Source organism: Aplysia californica, unplaced genomic scaffold (genome assembly GCF_000002075.1).
Source record: "Aplysia californica isolate F4 #8 unplaced genomic scaffold, AplCal3.0 scaffold00609, whole genome shotgun sequence".
Classification (NCBI taxonomy): Eukaryota; Metazoa; Mollusca; class Gastropoda; order Aplysiida; family Aplysiidae; genus Aplysia; species Aplysia californica.
In genome coordinates, this window is record NW_004797879.1 from 348,373 (window position 1) to 366,828 (window position 18,456).

At 38.8% G+C, this 18,456-nt stretch overlaps 1 protein-coding gene across 1 annotated transcript in view; it reads right to left on the bottom strand.

Moving 5' to 3' along the window:
• Positions 1–12,517, bottom strand: part of LOC101858891 — a 20,593-nt gene extending 8,076 nt beyond the window's left edge. Inside the window, exons 1-10 of the mRNA XM_005107507.2 lie at positions 12,384–12,517; positions 8,772–8,928; positions 7,966–8,089; positions 6,991–7,078; positions 5,932–6,020; positions 5,110–5,205; positions 3,768–3,906; positions 2,818–3,022; positions 1,343–1,386; positions 176–412 (exon numbers count right to left, since the gene is read on the bottom strand). Coding sequence (XP_005107564.1) covers positions 176–412; positions 1,343–1,386; positions 2,818–3,022; positions 3,768–3,906; positions 5,110–5,205; positions 5,932–6,020; positions 6,991–7,078; positions 7,966–8,089; positions 8,772–8,913 — 1,164 coding nt within the window. The 5' untranslated portion in view covers positions 8,914–8,928; positions 12,384–12,517. The remainder of the gene's footprint in view (positions 1–175; positions 413–1,342; positions 1,387–2,817; positions 3,023–3,767; positions 3,907–5,109; positions 5,206–5,931; positions 6,021–6,990; positions 7,079–7,965; positions 8,090–8,771; positions 8,929–12,383) is intronic.
• Positions 12,518–18,456: the final 5,939 nt, after the last annotated feature.

Sequence of the window (18,456 nt, forward strand, 5' to 3'; positions counted from 1 at the left end):
CAACAAACAAAATTACATCAACTGGGACGTGTTTTGGTGTAGTGTATATCTCCTTGAATTCCCGATTGCCTAATCCAGGACTGTCTAAGGAAATTTGGGACAGTTGGCAAGCCTGGTATTTTGGTTATTAAAAATAAACGACCAACAACTCTACGAAGAGCAAGGCTACACACACCTCCACAAAACTCCCTGCATGGCTGGCACGGGAAATCAATGACAGAGCTTGGTTGGTCTGCTGGAAATGAGCGACTGTGTCTGCAGTGCCCACACCATTGTCCAGGGGAACCTGAGAACAGACCCAGACCACATGATAGAGCCCGAGCCTGCATGCAAGTTGGCTGTATGCTGAATGGGACGAGGCATCTGTGCGCTGAAGGGTAGATGTGGTCTCCAGAATGTGCCTAACAAGTTTCTGAAAGAAGAAAAATATTGCACAGATTAAAAATCGGGACCAAAAAATGGTAGCATGGGAAAACTCAGCGGAGGCCAGTCAACAGCTATGACAGATACCAGAACAAGCAAAAACACTTTCTTAGCTTAGATAAGAGAGGGGAGCAAAAAAAGACTCACACTGACTTAAAAACTAGTCCCTGAGTCTAATCCATGAGATATGAAATTAGACCAAAAAAACCCAGACGGGAGAGGGGGGGGGGGCTGACCAAGGGAACAAATTGTTAGGGTCAGGTACTATGAAAAATATGTAAATTCACGTCGTGACGAAAAACAAGAATAATAAAAAAAATGGATCTTCTTGTTTTGAAGTGGGGTTAATAATGAACAAATATATTTAAGAAAATGATGGTGCTTGCCATGAAAAAGTTGGTGCATCTTATCTGATGGACATATAATTAATGCCAAAATTTTGGTTCTCAAATTAAACTGTCTTATCCATGCATGCGTCTTATAAGAGATGATATACTGGAAGTACTGCATTAATATCAGACTGTAATTCTCACATAAAAAAAAAAAAATTGGTTTCAATAATATGGGATAGAAAACTTCAATCGTGAATTTCTAAATTTACTACCTGCTAATCCTAAGAAAAAAATATCACAGCTTTCAGTGAAGACACCTTTATTAAATAAAAATAGACATGCCCATGAAATTCTCTAAAATATGAAAGCAGTCTTTGAGGAAGTCATGGAAACATTGATGCTGAGACGTTTCCCAAAATGTATCAAAACAGTGCAGAAATAATTCACATTTACCTAAGGATTGTATTGCACATTTCGATCGACAAAACATGTGTGTGAACTGAGTCACACATTAAAATCTGTCCTTTTTTTTTTTTCAAGGGACAATAGCTCTTAGAACATATACAATGGGATGTTCGAAACCTTACCTGCAGCAATATAAACTGCCCTCTTTCAAGGATGACCTTTGACACTGTGAATTGGAAAAGACCCATCTCACAATAAATTCTCTTTAAATATAAGGTTCAGGTGTGAAAATGAGAAAAGGATTTTGTTATACCTTGGAGAAAAGGCCAGTGAGGATTTCCGCTGAGAAGTGGCCACTATGTTTGAGGAGAAACAACACAGAATGATGACCACCAGTACAGTGCATCAATTCGTGCGAGTCGCAGACTTTTGTCTTCCCATAGTCAGTATGACTTTGACTTACTTCTCCTTGTCCGGAGAAGACAATTTTCGAAAAGGACAAATAAATTTATATCACATTTTTGTTCTCTTTAATCCCCCCCACCCCCTTGACGAGCCAATTTATTTAAGTAAACTACCACGACCACTACCATCTCATAAGAATCTGTCAGAAAATGGTGGTACATAAAACTCATTTGATGTTAACATGAAATGAACATGAACGAAATGAAACTCCATCAAACTTCAGCAAGATTACAGATCATTTTGGTATGGCCAAAACAGTTTAAACCATTCAGAGCCACTCACAAATAATAAAATGCGGTCGCCCGAGAAAAGGGTGGATTGTTTTAATAAGTGTTTTACAGCACTTGCAACACAATAAGATCTTGTAAGTGCCAAAGTTTAGAGATGCTACAAGAGAGTAACAAACACAAAAGAGACGGAGGAGAGACAAGGACGATAAATATTTTGATAGGAAAGAAGGAGCAGACCAAACCAGAGCACCCTCCAACCACCCACAGAAGGGTGGCAGTCACAAAAGAAAAATTTACACAGTCAAACCTGTCCAAGACAAAACCATCCCTTGCCTAGGAGAAAAGTGGTCACCTTAGACAGGTGGTCTTCCTGGACAATGTCATTGTAATATACAAAAAAATGCTAGTTAGTTTTAGTAGAGGTTTTACGGCGCTAGCAACTGCCTAACGTCATATGAGTGCCAGAAGATTAGAGGTGTTACAAGAGAGTAACAAACATAAAAAATAAGAAGGGGAGATAAGGACGATAGATGTTTGATAGGAAAGAAGAAGCAAACAACACCAGAGCACCCGCCAACCACCCACAAATGCTAGGAGGAAGTGGGCAGTAGTTGTCCTTACAGGTAATTGTCTTGGATAGGCGGTTGTTAACAGACAGCAGGTTCAACTGTCCTTTTCAATTCAGTATTAAAAAAAACCCCAACAAAACATTTCGAAGCTATAGTCTACAATGAGGAACTTTAAGGCTTATGGCCTATGGTGAGTTAAGGCACCATTAAAGGCCAGAATTTACACAAGGAACGAGATAAGACAACCGAGACACCGACAAGAGCAGACCAAAACAGAGAATTCAATCAATGTCCACCAGAAACAACAAGTTACCATCAACAGACGACATGCTCAGATGCTGGGGGAAAAGGGGCTGAAGACGGGCAAGAAGGAAACACAAGAAATAAACGCACATTCCAAACCACAAAACGTAGCCTCTGCAACGTAAGGCTTGCACAGTCCTGGATCCACTCCACTGTTAAGATTATTCATCACTGATAGGTCTTTGTAAGAGTCGGCTGTACGGTTCTTTTTCTTCTTTTTCCCCTTCCCCGTTGCTCTTGAGCTGACGGCATCGTCTACAGCAGTGGCCTCTGCTGTGCCAATGCCATTTGCCTCCTAGTGGTTGAAATGAGAATGTTTCTGTATGAATTAACATTTTACTAAACGCCATATGGGACATTCTGAAGGTAAAAGGGAGAAAAACAAAAGCGAAGGACAGAAAAGGGGAAACCATGTTTTGTAAATACTATATAATATACAAGAATGCACAGCTGCTTCTGGTTGTGTAAATCCCCAATTCACTTGATCGATGTATGGGTGTATGTTACATGTGGGAAATGGGGGGGGGGGGGGAGGAATGGAAAAGAGAGTAGAGAATCATGTTTGGCATCTAAAGATGACAAAATGTTAATGTCATTACTTCCTGTTTCCTTTGTGAAACGGTTTTAATGTAAAAAAAACCAAACCCAATGATAACTCTCATTTGATATTTTTGTACTCTATTCTTTTGTCTTTATTTGAATTGTATTTAATAAAGTCTAATAAATCTACAAAGCTGGCCTCTCCAAACACCAAACTCAATCTGCCAAATCTACACAAAACATGGAAAACTCTCCAGAGCGGAAAGTTTAGTTTTTTACTTACTCTGTTCAAAGAAAAAAAAATAAAAAAATTGAATCACCTTGTGAAGTTTTAGTAGGAGTCTTACATCACTTGCAACACATTAAGGTATTATAAGTACCGAAGATTAGAGGTATAACAAGAGAATAACAAATACAAAAAAGGAGGGGATATAAGGACAATAGATGATTCATGGGGAAAGAAGGAGCAAACCACACCAGAGCACCTGCCAACCACCCACCTTGTGAGGTTTGTCGATAAACTGAACATCAGAGACAATCTCTTGAATGAAATAGTTCAGATGAGACAGGAAGTGCCGACCCATGCCCGCCATTTTCAGCCATTCAGACAGAACGCGGTACACCCATGAGCGGGTTGTGCTGGAGAAAATTGAATACAATATTGAAATAAACAAAACACCAATTTTATTGATTGCCTATGGACCCATAATAGCATTGATTGCTACAGGGAAATTTGGGCAGCGAATGAATCTTTTAGAAAATGAAATAGTAAAAAAAAGATCACTTCTATAGTGCCCACTCCCTGGTGGCTCTAAGTGCTTCACAATAAAATAAGATTTAAATTAATAACTCATGCATATTGGCCCATTCAACGTACAGCAATTCTTTGTTTGTTAAATTGTTTGTTTTAGAAGAGGTGTTACGGTGCACGCAACTGCATAAGGTCATATGAGCGCCAAGGGGAGGATGTCAACAGAGAAGTCCTTACAGGGAATCAAACTTACTCTGCTCACCTCTCTCGCTTCAATAGCACAAAGTTTGCTTCGACTATCAAGGCACCCTGGAAATAGCAGGTCACAAGTGTGACAAACATACAAAAGAAGTAGAGGAAATATGACGACAGTAAGGATTAGGAAAGAAAAAGCAGCAGTTCCCTGTTGAAGTTCAGGCACTGTTATGAGTGCTACATTGATGAATCGTCCCATTTACAATTACAATTCTACTGTGCATAAGAACATGGTAAATGTCCCCCCTTTGGGAATGGCCTAAAGACACTTCAGTCAGTGGCACCGCCCCGAGGGGTAAGCAATTCTTTCAAATACATATACCCCAGTAATCTGACAAAGAACACACTCAAAAAGACAATTACTGTGGCTACTGAAAACCATACAAAGAAGAAAAATACTTGGGGATGTTGGAAATTCGTAGCTGTTTCTGAGGTCTCGTTCCCATTCCTATCAATCAAACATTTCACTGTATTCTTTACTCAATCTTCCTAGCTGACCAAAAACCCCTGCCCACTCTAAATACTCAATCAAATAATGAATAAGGTTCTGGCATAAGGGAGCAGACCTGAACCCCATCTGGGAGTACAAATTATAAAAAAAACACAACCTAGTTCATTTAACAAATGCTCATCACAAGTCTAAATGTGCAGTCAAAGGTCAAAGGGAAGGAGGTGGAGGATGAGGATGACCACGAGGATAAGCAGACAGAGAGGAGGGAGAAAAAAGAAAAGAAAAGAGGAGAAGAAAAAGACAACCTTCAAGTGCACATCAAAAACTGATCTTCAGACACTCTACTTTGAACTTTAATAAAAAATAAAAAAACAGAAGTGAAAACCTTTTTTCATGGCTCTCCATGCGCCCTGTGGACACCAGAACTCGTTGAAGAAGGTCCAGGATAAGCCTGCTTTGCGGCAGTAGGTTAGTGTTGCAGCTGAAGGGAAAAAAGGCAATTGGGAGAAACTCAGCTTCAAACCCAGATAACTCGGAGTACGCCCTCATCATATGGCTCAAACTATTGTAAAAGGAGCAAAAACACGATCAAATACTTTATTTTACAGTGATGTAAGCACTTAATAAAACAAATATTTCCTGATTACTCATCATGGATACTGATCCCCCCCCCCCCCCAACCAATTTCCACAATGACTGTACTCTCAAAATTCCTTTCAAAGTGACTTTGAGTAATATAATTTCCTACACTACAAACAACAAAGGAACAGAATTACAATTTATTGACAGCAGTAGAAATACACCACAACTCTACCATAAGCTGACAAAACATTCATAGAAGTTTCAAGATAAAGGTTTTCTGTCAGCATAACCATTAAAAAAAAAAAAAACGAGCTTCCAAAATTTGAATTCTAATTTATTGAAAAAATCTAGTCACAGTTTTGCTTTAATTTTTTTCATACAAGTTGGGTAACTGATCAGGCTTTCGATAAATTTGGCATAAAAATTATTTTTTTTAAAAGGCATTTTGTCAGATTATGGCAGAACTGTCCAACTCAGATGAACATTTTGAATGTTTTATTTTTTTCCTTTCAGAGTATATCGTGCTTCGGGAAAAAACCCAATACCATTCACTTTTACTTTTGAATTCCTAAGATTAGAGGATTTAGTCACGTATAATCTTAGGCATTGTGGAGTGCCCACGTACCACAATATCAAGGAACACAGAACTTCCATAGACGACTGTTGTAAGGAGGGAAGAACACTGGCAAGGTCCTTCAAAGATGGCAGGGCAGTCTGTGTGATCAAATCGTATATATTTCTAATTTCTAACAGAATGGCTTCAAAAAAGGAAGTAGAGATATTACGTTTTGTATTGTTTTAGTTAGTGTTTTATGGCGCTTGAACACAATAAGGTCACATAAGTGCAGAAGATTAGAGGTTTTACAAGAGAGTAACAAACAGGAAAATAACTTAGAAGGAGGGGAGATATGTTTGTTTTTTTCTTTTAGTAGAGGTTTTACGGCGCTTGCAACTGCATAAGGTCATATGAGTGCCAGAAGAAGATTAGAAGTGTTACAGGAGAGTAACAAACATAAAAAAGAAGAAGGGGCGATAAGGACGATAGATGTTTGATAGGAAAGAAGAAGCAAACCACACCAGCGCACCTCGCCAACCACCCACAAGACATTATGTTTGTTTGTTTGTATGAGGTATAGACAAGCACAAGGCAATAATAGTCATTTAGAGCAATAGAGCTAAGAAACAGAGAGACGGACAGAAAAACCTTAAGAACATAAACAAGACCGTATAACGCACACCCTCTCACAAACAGCAAAGAGTGATAAAAATCCTTCAAAATACACACAGACACAAAATGCTGACATCATATTTTTGGGCCGCTTCTTTCTCAAAACCCTGAAGACAACTGTTTGTTCAGCAACAAGATTTAGCAGTAACATTATGAACAGCTACACAAGATTTATGATAAAATTTGATTGAAAAGTTTTTAAAAACCAACTTGCAAGCTTTCATAAGGAGGACAAAAGGTGAAAAAATTACAGTGAAGAGATGCAGACTGCATTTACATCTTCTAATACATTTAATTAACAGGGCACTTCTCTTTGCTGATAGTTTAATAAAATACATTTCATTTCAATCAACCAGAAAAAGTTATCAATCTTAAGCATAATTTCTTTTGTCAGATGATGACTAACAAATTGTCAAAAAAAAACCTACAGGGCTATGTTAAGAAAATGGGACTTACCACATCCTTATAAGACATATTCAGAGAGCGTGTGATAAGTTTGAGAATTACACCCAGAGGCAACCTCACAAGACCTTCCATAGGCATGCTGGAAAAAAAGAACAACAAAAGCAAAAAGTAATATTTAGGCCGTCAAACGAGCACAGTAGGAATTCTGAAACTCACAACATACACAAAGGGAAGAAAAAAAGGGGAGGTGAAAGGGAATGGGAATACTGCAGCCTCTGTGTGAGATCTCAGTGTATGGAAGCTATGAAAATGCAGGATCTTGAGCAAATGGGATGTTACTCGAATCATCAATCAAATGAACTGAAGTGACCACTGGATGAGCATATAACTTATGCGAGCAACGAGTGGTTAACCTTGACAACCAATCACTATGGTCTCTTCTTATAATGAGGCTCGCCATTTTCACTCATCCAATTGTAAGTCTTAAGATCACGGTCAATCACTTCATAATTTATCATAAAGGTGAACTTCTCAAGCATGAAAATAAAAAAAAAAAAAATACACCTCCTGTATACACATTGCAAAACTTTAGGTCAAGCCTTCACGACCATGCCATAGCAACTATCCCACATTTTTTATGCCCAGTTGATAAAAGTTCCAACAGAAAAATGTTTATTTGCAATTTGCATTTTTGTGCTTTAGTTGTTCTTATACTCCAGTATCCTGAAAAAAAAAAGGTATATAATAAGCCAAGACCAATTCATAACATCCCTTGTGCACCATTTTGATCAAACAAAGAAAGCAACAACAATAACAATCCAGAGAAAAAATACTGACACCCCCCCCTTCCCCCACCAAAAAGAACATATCCAGTCACAACAAAACACTGGACTCTGTATAAGCTATGATAACCAGACAGGCACACAAAAGTAATGAGAAAGTCTCCGGCCGTTTAAAAGAGAAAAATCTACCTACAGTGCATTATGAACAATACACGCACAATTATGACACACACACATATACTACCTGAGTATCTGGGTCAAAGCCTGGCACTGTTCCATAAACACAGCAGCCATCTGTTCCACGGCTAGCTCCTCAGAGACTGGAGTGCATCGGAGTCCAGGCGGCTCTTTTGGTGCACTGTCCTCCCCTGGTTCAAATATTTGTTGAATATCACAGAGACAAGAGCATTTTGACTTACACAATTATGTACATGTTACATTAAAGACTCCACCCACAGCTAGCGCTCAAGCTGCAGACAGTGCCCATATCTATACGAAACAGCTTTTACATCCTGTGACCTCTTTACCTGCCCTTGAATACAGGTCTCCAGGGAAGAAACTCAACCTATTCTTTCATGACCGCTAACAACTAACAACACCGTCTCCAGGCACTGGTCTAGTTGAAGTATTAGGAACCTCCTCCATCATATTGTCATTGGCTTGAAATAATAACAAAACTCAACAGCCCGAGACAATGATAATAAAAAGTGTCTACCACTTACACATGTTTAAAAGAAAACTGACATGCATTTTCTTGTACAAAATCTAACAGGAACCAGGAAGCCCTTAAGGCAGGGCTTGCTTGGAGTTAACACTTTGCCGCCTCATCTCGCCGATTGGCAACGTTTACCACTCAGTTTCTTTGGATTTTCCCCAAAATATGACGGCAAAGTGTTAAAGCTAGGGGAAGATTGCATATTTGGTCAGTATGTAAACACAAAAAGCAACTGAACCAGCCATTTATCCTGAAAACGCATGGACTTTTAGAAAAAAAAATATTTAAAAAAATGAAAGAGAGAAATAAAGAAGGGAATTAATAATAAATCAAACCTGTGTCCACGTTCTCACACATGGCTGAAAGTGTTCGATGTGCTGAATATACCAGCTGAAGACAGTTTGTGGTCCATTCCTCATTTTTTCGACTGCCTCTTTGCTGATTTCCTCCAAGTCCACTTTGGGATATGGGGAACATGTTTCTCTTCAACAACTGAAAGACAGAGAGAAAGACTCGTTCATACTATCCAAAACTCATAACTTAAAATGAAGCAATTTTTTAACATGATGATTTTGATATGAATCATAAAGAGACAAAATTAAAATAGCCAACAGCACAAATTAAAAACAAGAAAGGCATTGTACTGTAAGTTTGAGGCAACAACCTCTTGCCGTCATTACTTTATTCACAAGTTCTGAAGAAAGAATTAAGGGCTGCTTCTTTCAAAACTTGAAAGTGAAGTTATGAATGGAAAGACAAGAAATAAGGATGATACTTTAAAAATTATTGCCCCAGTGGGACATTTTTCTTGGCTGTACAGGAATGGTAAAAGCCAAGAATTTCCTTAAAATTATATGACTACTTTCATAAAAATTCAATATGAAGGCCACCTATATTCTCACCCCTGGTGAGAATAGCTCATGACCCGTTATTCTCACCCCCACCCCGGTGTGGGCATGAGGCGAGGACTCACCCCTGACCTCTCACAGGCCGATAAAATCACCTACGCCCTAGGTCGCTTACTGCATGTGGTTGGGAAATGACTCATGAGTGACACTTGTTTCCTCATGTAGGCCAACAACTGATTACCATAGCCATAGCCTTAATTTTTAAAAAATCAAATAGCCTTCTTAATATGCCCAGTTGATAAAAGTTCCAACAGAAAAATGTTTATTACAGTTTGCATTTTTGTGCTTTAGTTGTTCTTCTATAATTGTGAGGACCTGTATAAGATGCGTTCTGCTCCTGACATTTCGTGTTGTTAGCTGTTCATGGTGTGAAATGGCCTTCACCCACCCAGCCCATTAAATAAACTTAACCTGAAACTTATTTCTACAAGAACTTATAAATTATAAATTATTCTCTGCGCTGTTCTGTGTATGTCTGTGCTATAGGCCTGATGTGTGTGGTACACCTGAGGGGGGTGAGAATAGCCCATGACCAGAGGGGTGAGAATAGCCTATGGCCCGCTATTCTCCTCACCCCCCCCCCCCGGGAATTGACAGTGGTGTAGATCTATATTTTTTAAATGTAAAATAGCTTGGCCAGCTTCAAGCGTTTCATCCCATGGGATGATTAAGGAGCGCTCCTGCAGAATTCAAGTTGGGACATGGTTATGAAAAATTACTGTGCAGACTTTTGAAACAAATATGTATGATCATCTTGACCAGATCTTAGCTAATTTATATTTTTAATGAACAACAAATACAGTGGAATCCTGTTATAACGAGAGGGAGGGGACTGATACGGAATGTCCGTTATAGCAGGATTCTCGTTATAAGGGATCCAGTAATAAATTCAAAGGAAATAATAAAGTAGGCCTGGGGGCTCTCGTGGCCTAGAGGTTAAGGTGTTGGCCTCTCATTCAAAGGTCCCGGGTTCGAATCCGGGTAGCGACCAAAAAATTTTCTTCTCTAAAATTGTCTCCTTTCACCTCCTTTCCTGCTCTCTAGCAATGTTCTGTTGTCTGCTTTCATTTCCACTTTCTGCCCCCATCCCCTCACCTCCTTTGCCCCCTCCTCTGGGCTCCTGACTCTTTCTGCAGCCTTTCTACTGCTACTCCTTGGCCCCCCTTACCGCTGTCTTTCTGCCACACCCCTGATCTTCTGGTAGGAAAGATCTACACCTAGCCTTCTCGGACAAGGGCGAAAAATCTCGGAGGGCCCGTGTGCAAGTTGCGTATGTTAAAGATCCCTTGGTGGTCTAAAATTGATAAGAGTAGGCTTCGGCCGCCGCCCGGGCAAAATTCATAATTTCCTACCAACTGAAAATATTAGGTGTGTCCCGCGCGCTCATATGACCTTATGCAGTTGCGAGTGCCGTAAAACACTTTACAAAAACAAAAAAAAGTAGGCCTAATCTATGAGTTTGTTGTTCTGTTTATTATTTTTTCGCTATCGTCCCTGATGATGATTCGTCGTTATTCGGACTCGGGTCCGGAAAAAGGAATTGTCTTCGTTCTATAGATCTAACGTTCAGTGCTTCCAATTTTCCGCCATTTTTTAGTTTCCCCCACACCTTTTCAGCCGATCCGATGCCCGCCGCCTCATTGATACGCCTCCCCCCCCCCCCCCATGTTTCCTACTTTCTTTTTTGTAGAAAAAGGTAAAATTGAAGATTAGCAGACCACCTGGCACCTGCATTATGAGCTGTGTAAAAAAAAAAAGACCGATTCGTTCAAATACACAAGCCTGTGTCATATCGATTGTTTACCAAGAAAAAGTTGTGTTGCTGTGTAGAGCTGAGCATACGGCAACTTTTGATTCCATAGACCAGCACACAATTCATTACGTAGATCTACGTCAAGACTAGCTTATTATTGTAAATAATGATCAGTTGCCGGGGGGAAAAAGACTGAGGCGTATGCGACGTTCAACGCCCGGACCGACAGTGCCCCCCCCCCCACCCCCTCCCCGACACGCACACAGCCACACGTGTGCAGGCCGCCCATCCGACCCCGACACACGCTAACGAGCCATCTTTATTACTTCTGATGACCTCTTGACAAATAAACATTTATTAGAAGCGCTATAACTTTTCAGGCCGGCCTCAAATTCATCATAAGATTAAAACTCGGCTCCTGCACAAAACGCCTTTTTGCCCGTAGTGATCCCGGTCTCTACCCAGCCTGAGGCAAGTCAGTGAGGCAAGACAGGAAGCCAGATTCACGAGTCACAGGAAGTCGGAAGTCGGAAGTGATGTCATGCTGGACAAGAATCAGTCCGAATAACATTTTTTCATATTCGGACTCGAGTCCGAATAGTCACTTCGTTTCCCCAACATGACCTCTTGGTCTTATTTGATTAAAAATCGAATCAGGTTTCTTTCTCTAGTGTTACCGATGTTGACAGTTCGGCGTTGGCCATCAGAAGGAAAGTTCTCTAGGCTAACTTGCCCGCTGTGTTGTCCCCCACCCCACCACACCCTGTGGTGTGTTCTGTCTGCTTGCATACGTCACACATTTGCTCCTTACATCACAGAACTGTGACCTCTCCATCCCCGCATCGGAGAAGTGAGAGGCATGGTAGGCCAAGATAATCTAGACTTGGCTGGCCTATCACGCGATGCGTTCCGCTTTCTACAAAGATGTTATGGCTATTTAACTTTTTGAATCGAGCCGAACTACGCAGGTCGCCATTTTGTTTTGCATGGAAGTTCTCGCGCTAGATCTACTCCTCTCTCTCTCTCCACAGCCCACAGACAAAATTGTACGCTTTTAGTAGGCTAACAGTAGTAATGGAACGTTTGTTCACGGCATAAAATTCTACAATTTTTCTATTATAATCACAGTGTAGAATTCTGTGGTTTAGGGTGAACGCAAAATTGGTTGGCCTAGATCTTGATCTAGATCTAGGCTATATGACGGTGAACGCGCACCGGGTGAGAATAGCCAAAAGACTCGCCTGCTGCACTATTCTAGAGGTGGCCTAACGTGGAATGATACTTACCTACAAAACACGCTCAGCATGCGTGTGACACTTTATGAAATAAAGACGAGATCCTGATCGGTAACTTGAAACGAACACAGCAAATTTTACTTCGATTCAGAGCACTCTCCATCCACATTCACAAAATCAACAGTCAACACTCAACACATGTGTTGTGTGTGTGTGTACACGCATTTAATCAGGTTACAGATCTAGCAGTAAAAAAAAAATAAATCCACTTTGGGAGTTACTTCCCATGGCTGACCTGCACGTCATAGGCTAGTCCAAAAAACGAAGTGACAATGCCTGGGCTATTTCTCCGAACGCTCGGGAAAATAAACTTGACCGTTATTTGTCGAGGGCCATTCCATTCGTAAATAACAAACAAATCTAAAGAAAATAAACCGTTCGGAGAAGAGAGAGAAAACGAGTTCAAGTTTATTTTCCTGAGCGTTCAGGGAAATAGAGCCGGCCTTTAAAAAAAGATAATTTTGCATTAATTGAAATGAAGCAAAATTACCTGGTTGGTTACAAAGATCCTATCCTATCCAATACTGGTCTGTGTTACTGTGTTGTTATATCGCTGTAACAGACCAGGCTTTGAACGCTGCAGGAGTGTGTTCATGTTCAGCTACTGAAAATGGGAGTTTGCACACAACCATCTGAGAGAGAGAGAGAGAGAGAGAGAGAGAGAGAGAGAGAGAGGGAGGGAGAGAGAGAGAGAGAGAGAGAGAGAGAGAGAGAGAGAGAGAGAGAGAGAGAGAGAGAGAGAGAGAGAGAGAGAACGTTTCATGTCCACTTCGAAACAACTTGGATCATCTAGGAGTAGGAGGCCTGCTGCTTCAACTCTGCGGATCACTACCACTCACCACAGCCAACCGGAGCTGGGAGATAGTGTACCAGCAGACAGAATGAGATACTAGGCAAAAGGAAGAGAGTAATAACGTTTTTTAAAGCATTTTACGGCACTTGCAACACAAATATTAGGTCACATAAGTGCCGAAGATTATAAGAGGTGTTTCAAGAAAAGCAAACAAAAAAAGAGGAGGAGAGATAAGGACGATAGATGTATGAAGCGAAAGAAGGAGTAAACCACACAAGATTACCCAACAACCACCAACAGTACATGTGACATACTTAAATTTAAGAGCAGGCAAAACAAACTAACACAGAAAATCCAAGACAGCAACAGCAACCAAATACAACACTGAAAAACTTTGTAGTATTTGAATATCAATTTATTCTGGTTGTAAACTTAATACAATGCAAGAAACTATCAATAATGCGGATTACGGGGACTAAACAGAATCAAAAGAAAAGAATATTCGTACTTACTTCATGTATCTTTAAAACCACAGGACTCTTCTTACACATTGCAGTATGGTATCCTTTTACCACCTTTTTGCAACAAATTTAGGTCAACTAAGAGACAAACTTCGGAGTTAACACCAATCTCTACAAAGGCCAAACCAAATGGGAGAAGATACCAAAAAGAAAAAAAAAAGCCTTGAGGAACATGAGTTTAAGAATAGAGATTTGATCATTGCCTATCATGACACCAATTGAGACAACAAAGTGTTCGTTACCCTGTGACAATTAAAACTCCACACACCTCCCAGTAAAACTGTTCAATTATGACTCGAATAAAGACCAGTAAAACTATTATGGTTACATGTTCCACATAATATGACATTCTAAACTAATAAGTCACAACAACAAAAAAAAGAAAAAAAGAAGTGTATCAGGATATAATAAACAAAGATTTCTCAATCAAAGTATTCAAAATAAAAAAATATATGTTTCAGGGCATTATAAACCAAATTCTCAGTCAAACTGTTCAAACTATAAAAAAAAGAAGAAATATTTTAGGACATTATAAACCACTAATTGTTCCCTAAACATTTTTTCTTCACATAAATATATATATAGACAAAAGTGCATAAATGTCTATAATCTTTAAGCTTGACTCACAGAGCATTTACTTATCCATGAAGTTGTCCACTAAACCCATTATTACAGAATAGAATATTTTTTAAATTCATTATACACGGAATGCATAAGATTAACGTACATGGTGCAGTTAAATTTAGATACAGAGGCAACAAGTGGAAGGAAATTTGATCTATAACCTGTCAAAATGCATGTTTCTAACGTGGCTTTGTTTACGAACCTGTTCAAATGTGAAAAAACAACTGTTCTCACTTCTTTTTGTTCAAATCTTCAGATCTTTCAGACACTGACAAAATTCATTTGGCCTGTTTTAATATAATTTATCTAAAAGCAAAGGGTAATGGGGAAACAGGGTTGGGGTATTAGAGGAGTAATATATTTACTGTCACTTGCATTTGGGAAGGGGGGGGGGGGGGGGTGGAGATATCTGACCCTATGAAATTAATACAATAAAAAGTCTGCTATAAGATAAGATAAAAGTAGGAGCCTCCACAGATCTTGAATTCGCAGGTTATGTCTATTGGCAAAAGACAGCCACACATACATATGAAATTGTATTCTCTCTTTTTGTTCTCTAAAAGACATCAAATTGTTACGCAGCAAGAACCGTGGATATGTAGGCTATAGGAGATTGCCTCACAGTTACGAGATCACCAAATTGTAGAGGGAACCCAATAATTGCCCCCTAGCCCCCCCCCCTCCTCCCTTCCCACCAAATTATCTTTACAAGAGACTCAAATTGCATCAAATGAAAACTATTTGAAACAGCCCAGATAACCCACTATTGCAGGGCCTCCAGCATTTACCCATGAAAACTTAAACAGTAGAAAGTCTATATTACACCTAACTTTCAGGACAAGATAAGCCCTTACAAGCTTTACAAATCACTTGGTGTGGAGAAAAAGCAAGAAAAAGAATATATATTTTTAAAAAACCCAAACCTTTTCAGACCTCATAGTATAGTTTCGCCAGCCCTCCAACCACCTGCTTAGTAACAGAAAAAGTGTATTGGTCTCTTATTTTAAATGACAACAAAGTGAACCGTCAAACTAATTTCCGGCATAAAAAGTACACAAATAAAATTTCCACCAACAGAACAAATATATATAAAATAATGGTTAATGATTATGCAAAGGAGTATCCAAAAATCACAGAAATGTTTCATGAGACCTACTGGAGCAATTTCTCAGAACTTCGACCATAATAGCCAACATAATACAATATTGTGATCACAATAATACACAGATTATAATAACAATAATAAAAATAATTGCATTAATATAACGCATAACCACTCTCTACAGCATTCTCTATGCACTTTACAACCATTATCATCCCGGGTAACACTAGAACATGACTCCAAAACATTCTCGACTTCATGGGAAACACATAAAGTGCCTTTCCCCAAGGACACAACATCGGGTCCCTGATGGGATAGAAACCCATGATCTTAATGTTGCGAGTCCGATTGCCTAACCACTTGGTCACTTACGCCATATTAACAATAATAATCATAAAGACTACAACACAAAAACAATCCCAATAATTTCAACATGCAGAGCCACCTATATAATATACAATATGTTTATATATAATATTATATACCATTTTACCCAAAAGAGTTGTATTGTCAATCGATAAAACAGGACAAAGTTAAGGCCTCAGTCAAACATGACGGTGCATAGACGAACACTAATCACCATAGGCTAGACAATGCCGATGTGAAGTGCAGAAGACACAGTAAATGATAGCAATAATAAAAATATAATAAAATATGATATAAATTAATAAAAATAATAATAATGATGATGATAATATTAATAATGATAATAATGACAATGATAATTACAGTAACTGCTCTAATAATGTTAACGTACTGGTGACAATAATAACAACAACCCCAAAGCATCACATCATCAACACAATGGACACAAACCAAAGGAAGGAGTAACACTGGAAATGAGCCGGATAACGAAACTTCAAATTAAGTGAAAAGCAACAATTCCCTCCTCAAAAGCAAGTTGAACTTTTTTTCCCCTATACTTGATACAGTCGAGCACAGACAACACAAACACGGAAAACTCGAAACCAGGAATCTTTCGTACAATTTTCCACTCCCTCACTGAACTGCTGTGTTTTCTTTGCATTGGCAACACTGTTTTCGCAAACATCCGTGTATGGGTATGTCTAACGGCCAATCAATAAGAACCAGATCAAATTTTTCCTCACAGCTGTCTTGAAGACAAATCGCTCTGCGGGCACAAAGCAAAACAACGTGCCCATCATCATAAAGAGCATCAGGTTACACGAGTTCACCATGCTCGCCCCCACACACTCAACTGCTGGTGGTATTGAGATGAGAAAATTGCTAGACCTTCCTTCAATCTAATCATGTGAAGGTAGGTGCTGGGTGCTAGTTAAAGGTATGGTCAAAGACAGACAGTGTGGCGCTACACTGGGCTGTACTGTGGGAGAATTATCTGTCCCCGCAGTTTTAAGTAAAAAAAAATCTGAAATTATGCAAACTGAGCCCAAAAAAGTGAAATGGTGCAATTCTATTAATTTTAACATTTTAATAAAGAATGATAAAGGAAAATAATAAGAAATTATGCAAAAAATGATCAAGTTTTGCGAAATTATGCGGGGTGAATAAAACCACGGGGACAGAATTATGTTTGTGTGTTTGCGTGCACTTATGCCGTAGGCTTGTGGTTGTTTGAAACATGAAGGTTTGGACCGGGAACTGCCTACACAAGAGGGGTTCTTGGTGTGCTCTGACCAGTGTTGGTTACATTATCACGATTGCCATCGGATGCAAGAACAATTTTTTTAAAACATGATCGGACGTAAATCTGAAGCTCATCAACATCATTCTCCTCCTTTCTCAAGCTTTGACACCAAATAATGAACACTCACTATCCATTCTTCTATCCTTCCTATCCTTTTATCGATGCCGGGTACTTTTCATGATGGCAGTGCTTTATCTTTTACCTATTATACTGTCACAGTTACTTCCCTTATCTTTCTTCAATATTCCTCCTGTTTCTTGTCATCGCAGTTGAATCAAATTATGGATGTCTCTAACATATTATTTCTAAATCCCTGACATATATAGCAGGCTTGGTGAATTAAAGCGCGCCTTACATGTATGGATTCAAAGAGCAAAAATCTTTGAAAGTCTAGGATCAGTCTGCTGTATATATAAATATACATCCAAAGACAATAATAATGAATATATAGCAAGCAATTCATGTATTAATATTAACAGGTGACATAAGTATTCAAATATATTTATAGATCTAATGCTGTAGAGCTCAAATGTCAAAATGACAAAAGAAACAAAAACATTATTGTTCATTAAGGTATTGCACATAAATGAAGGGAAAGCCGAAATGCAAACATTTCATTCCCCAGAGCAGCAACAAAAAGAAGAACACAATGCATTCACAAGTCAACAGCAGTCTGTGGAAATAAAAGGAGCAAAAAAGTCTTTAATCGATAAATGATACCAATGATTTTTGGTGCACAACACACCAAGTCAGAGATAAATCTGTTCCCCTTAAGCTTTCTCATTGAACATAAAAAATGTATGGTTAGATACAATGTACTGTACCATGCATGTATATATATAAATATATATAAGCAGAACAGCCTGTTAAAAACCTTACAAAAATGTTGAAAGCAGTCGGTTTTTTAAGTATTAGCGAGCAGTTAACTTGGCAACAATTCCAGCTTTCAGTTTTTAAATTTCAAAATGTTACACTGCATGTGTTTTGTCATTTATCATTCAGTACTGGAATTCATTAATAACTTTTAAAATAATATGACAGAAACGTGCTACTTTTAATTTTGACAAAATGTTTCAGTTTTCCTTCTCTCTAAGTATAAACACATTGTGAGACACTAAATTTATTAAATGCTCACCAATCACAAAAGCCATAAAATTAAAATTAATGTAATAGACACAGTGCAATAACTCAGTATATGATACAGAGAACAAAGTAACTTCAGGTCAGGTTGTTGTATCAAAGCAGCATTATAGAAAGCAATATTTCTTACCAGTAAGCGATGAACCATGATGTGCAAAAAGAACAATACGAACAGATAATGGAAGACCTGCACCAAGGCATAAACAAAAGGATCC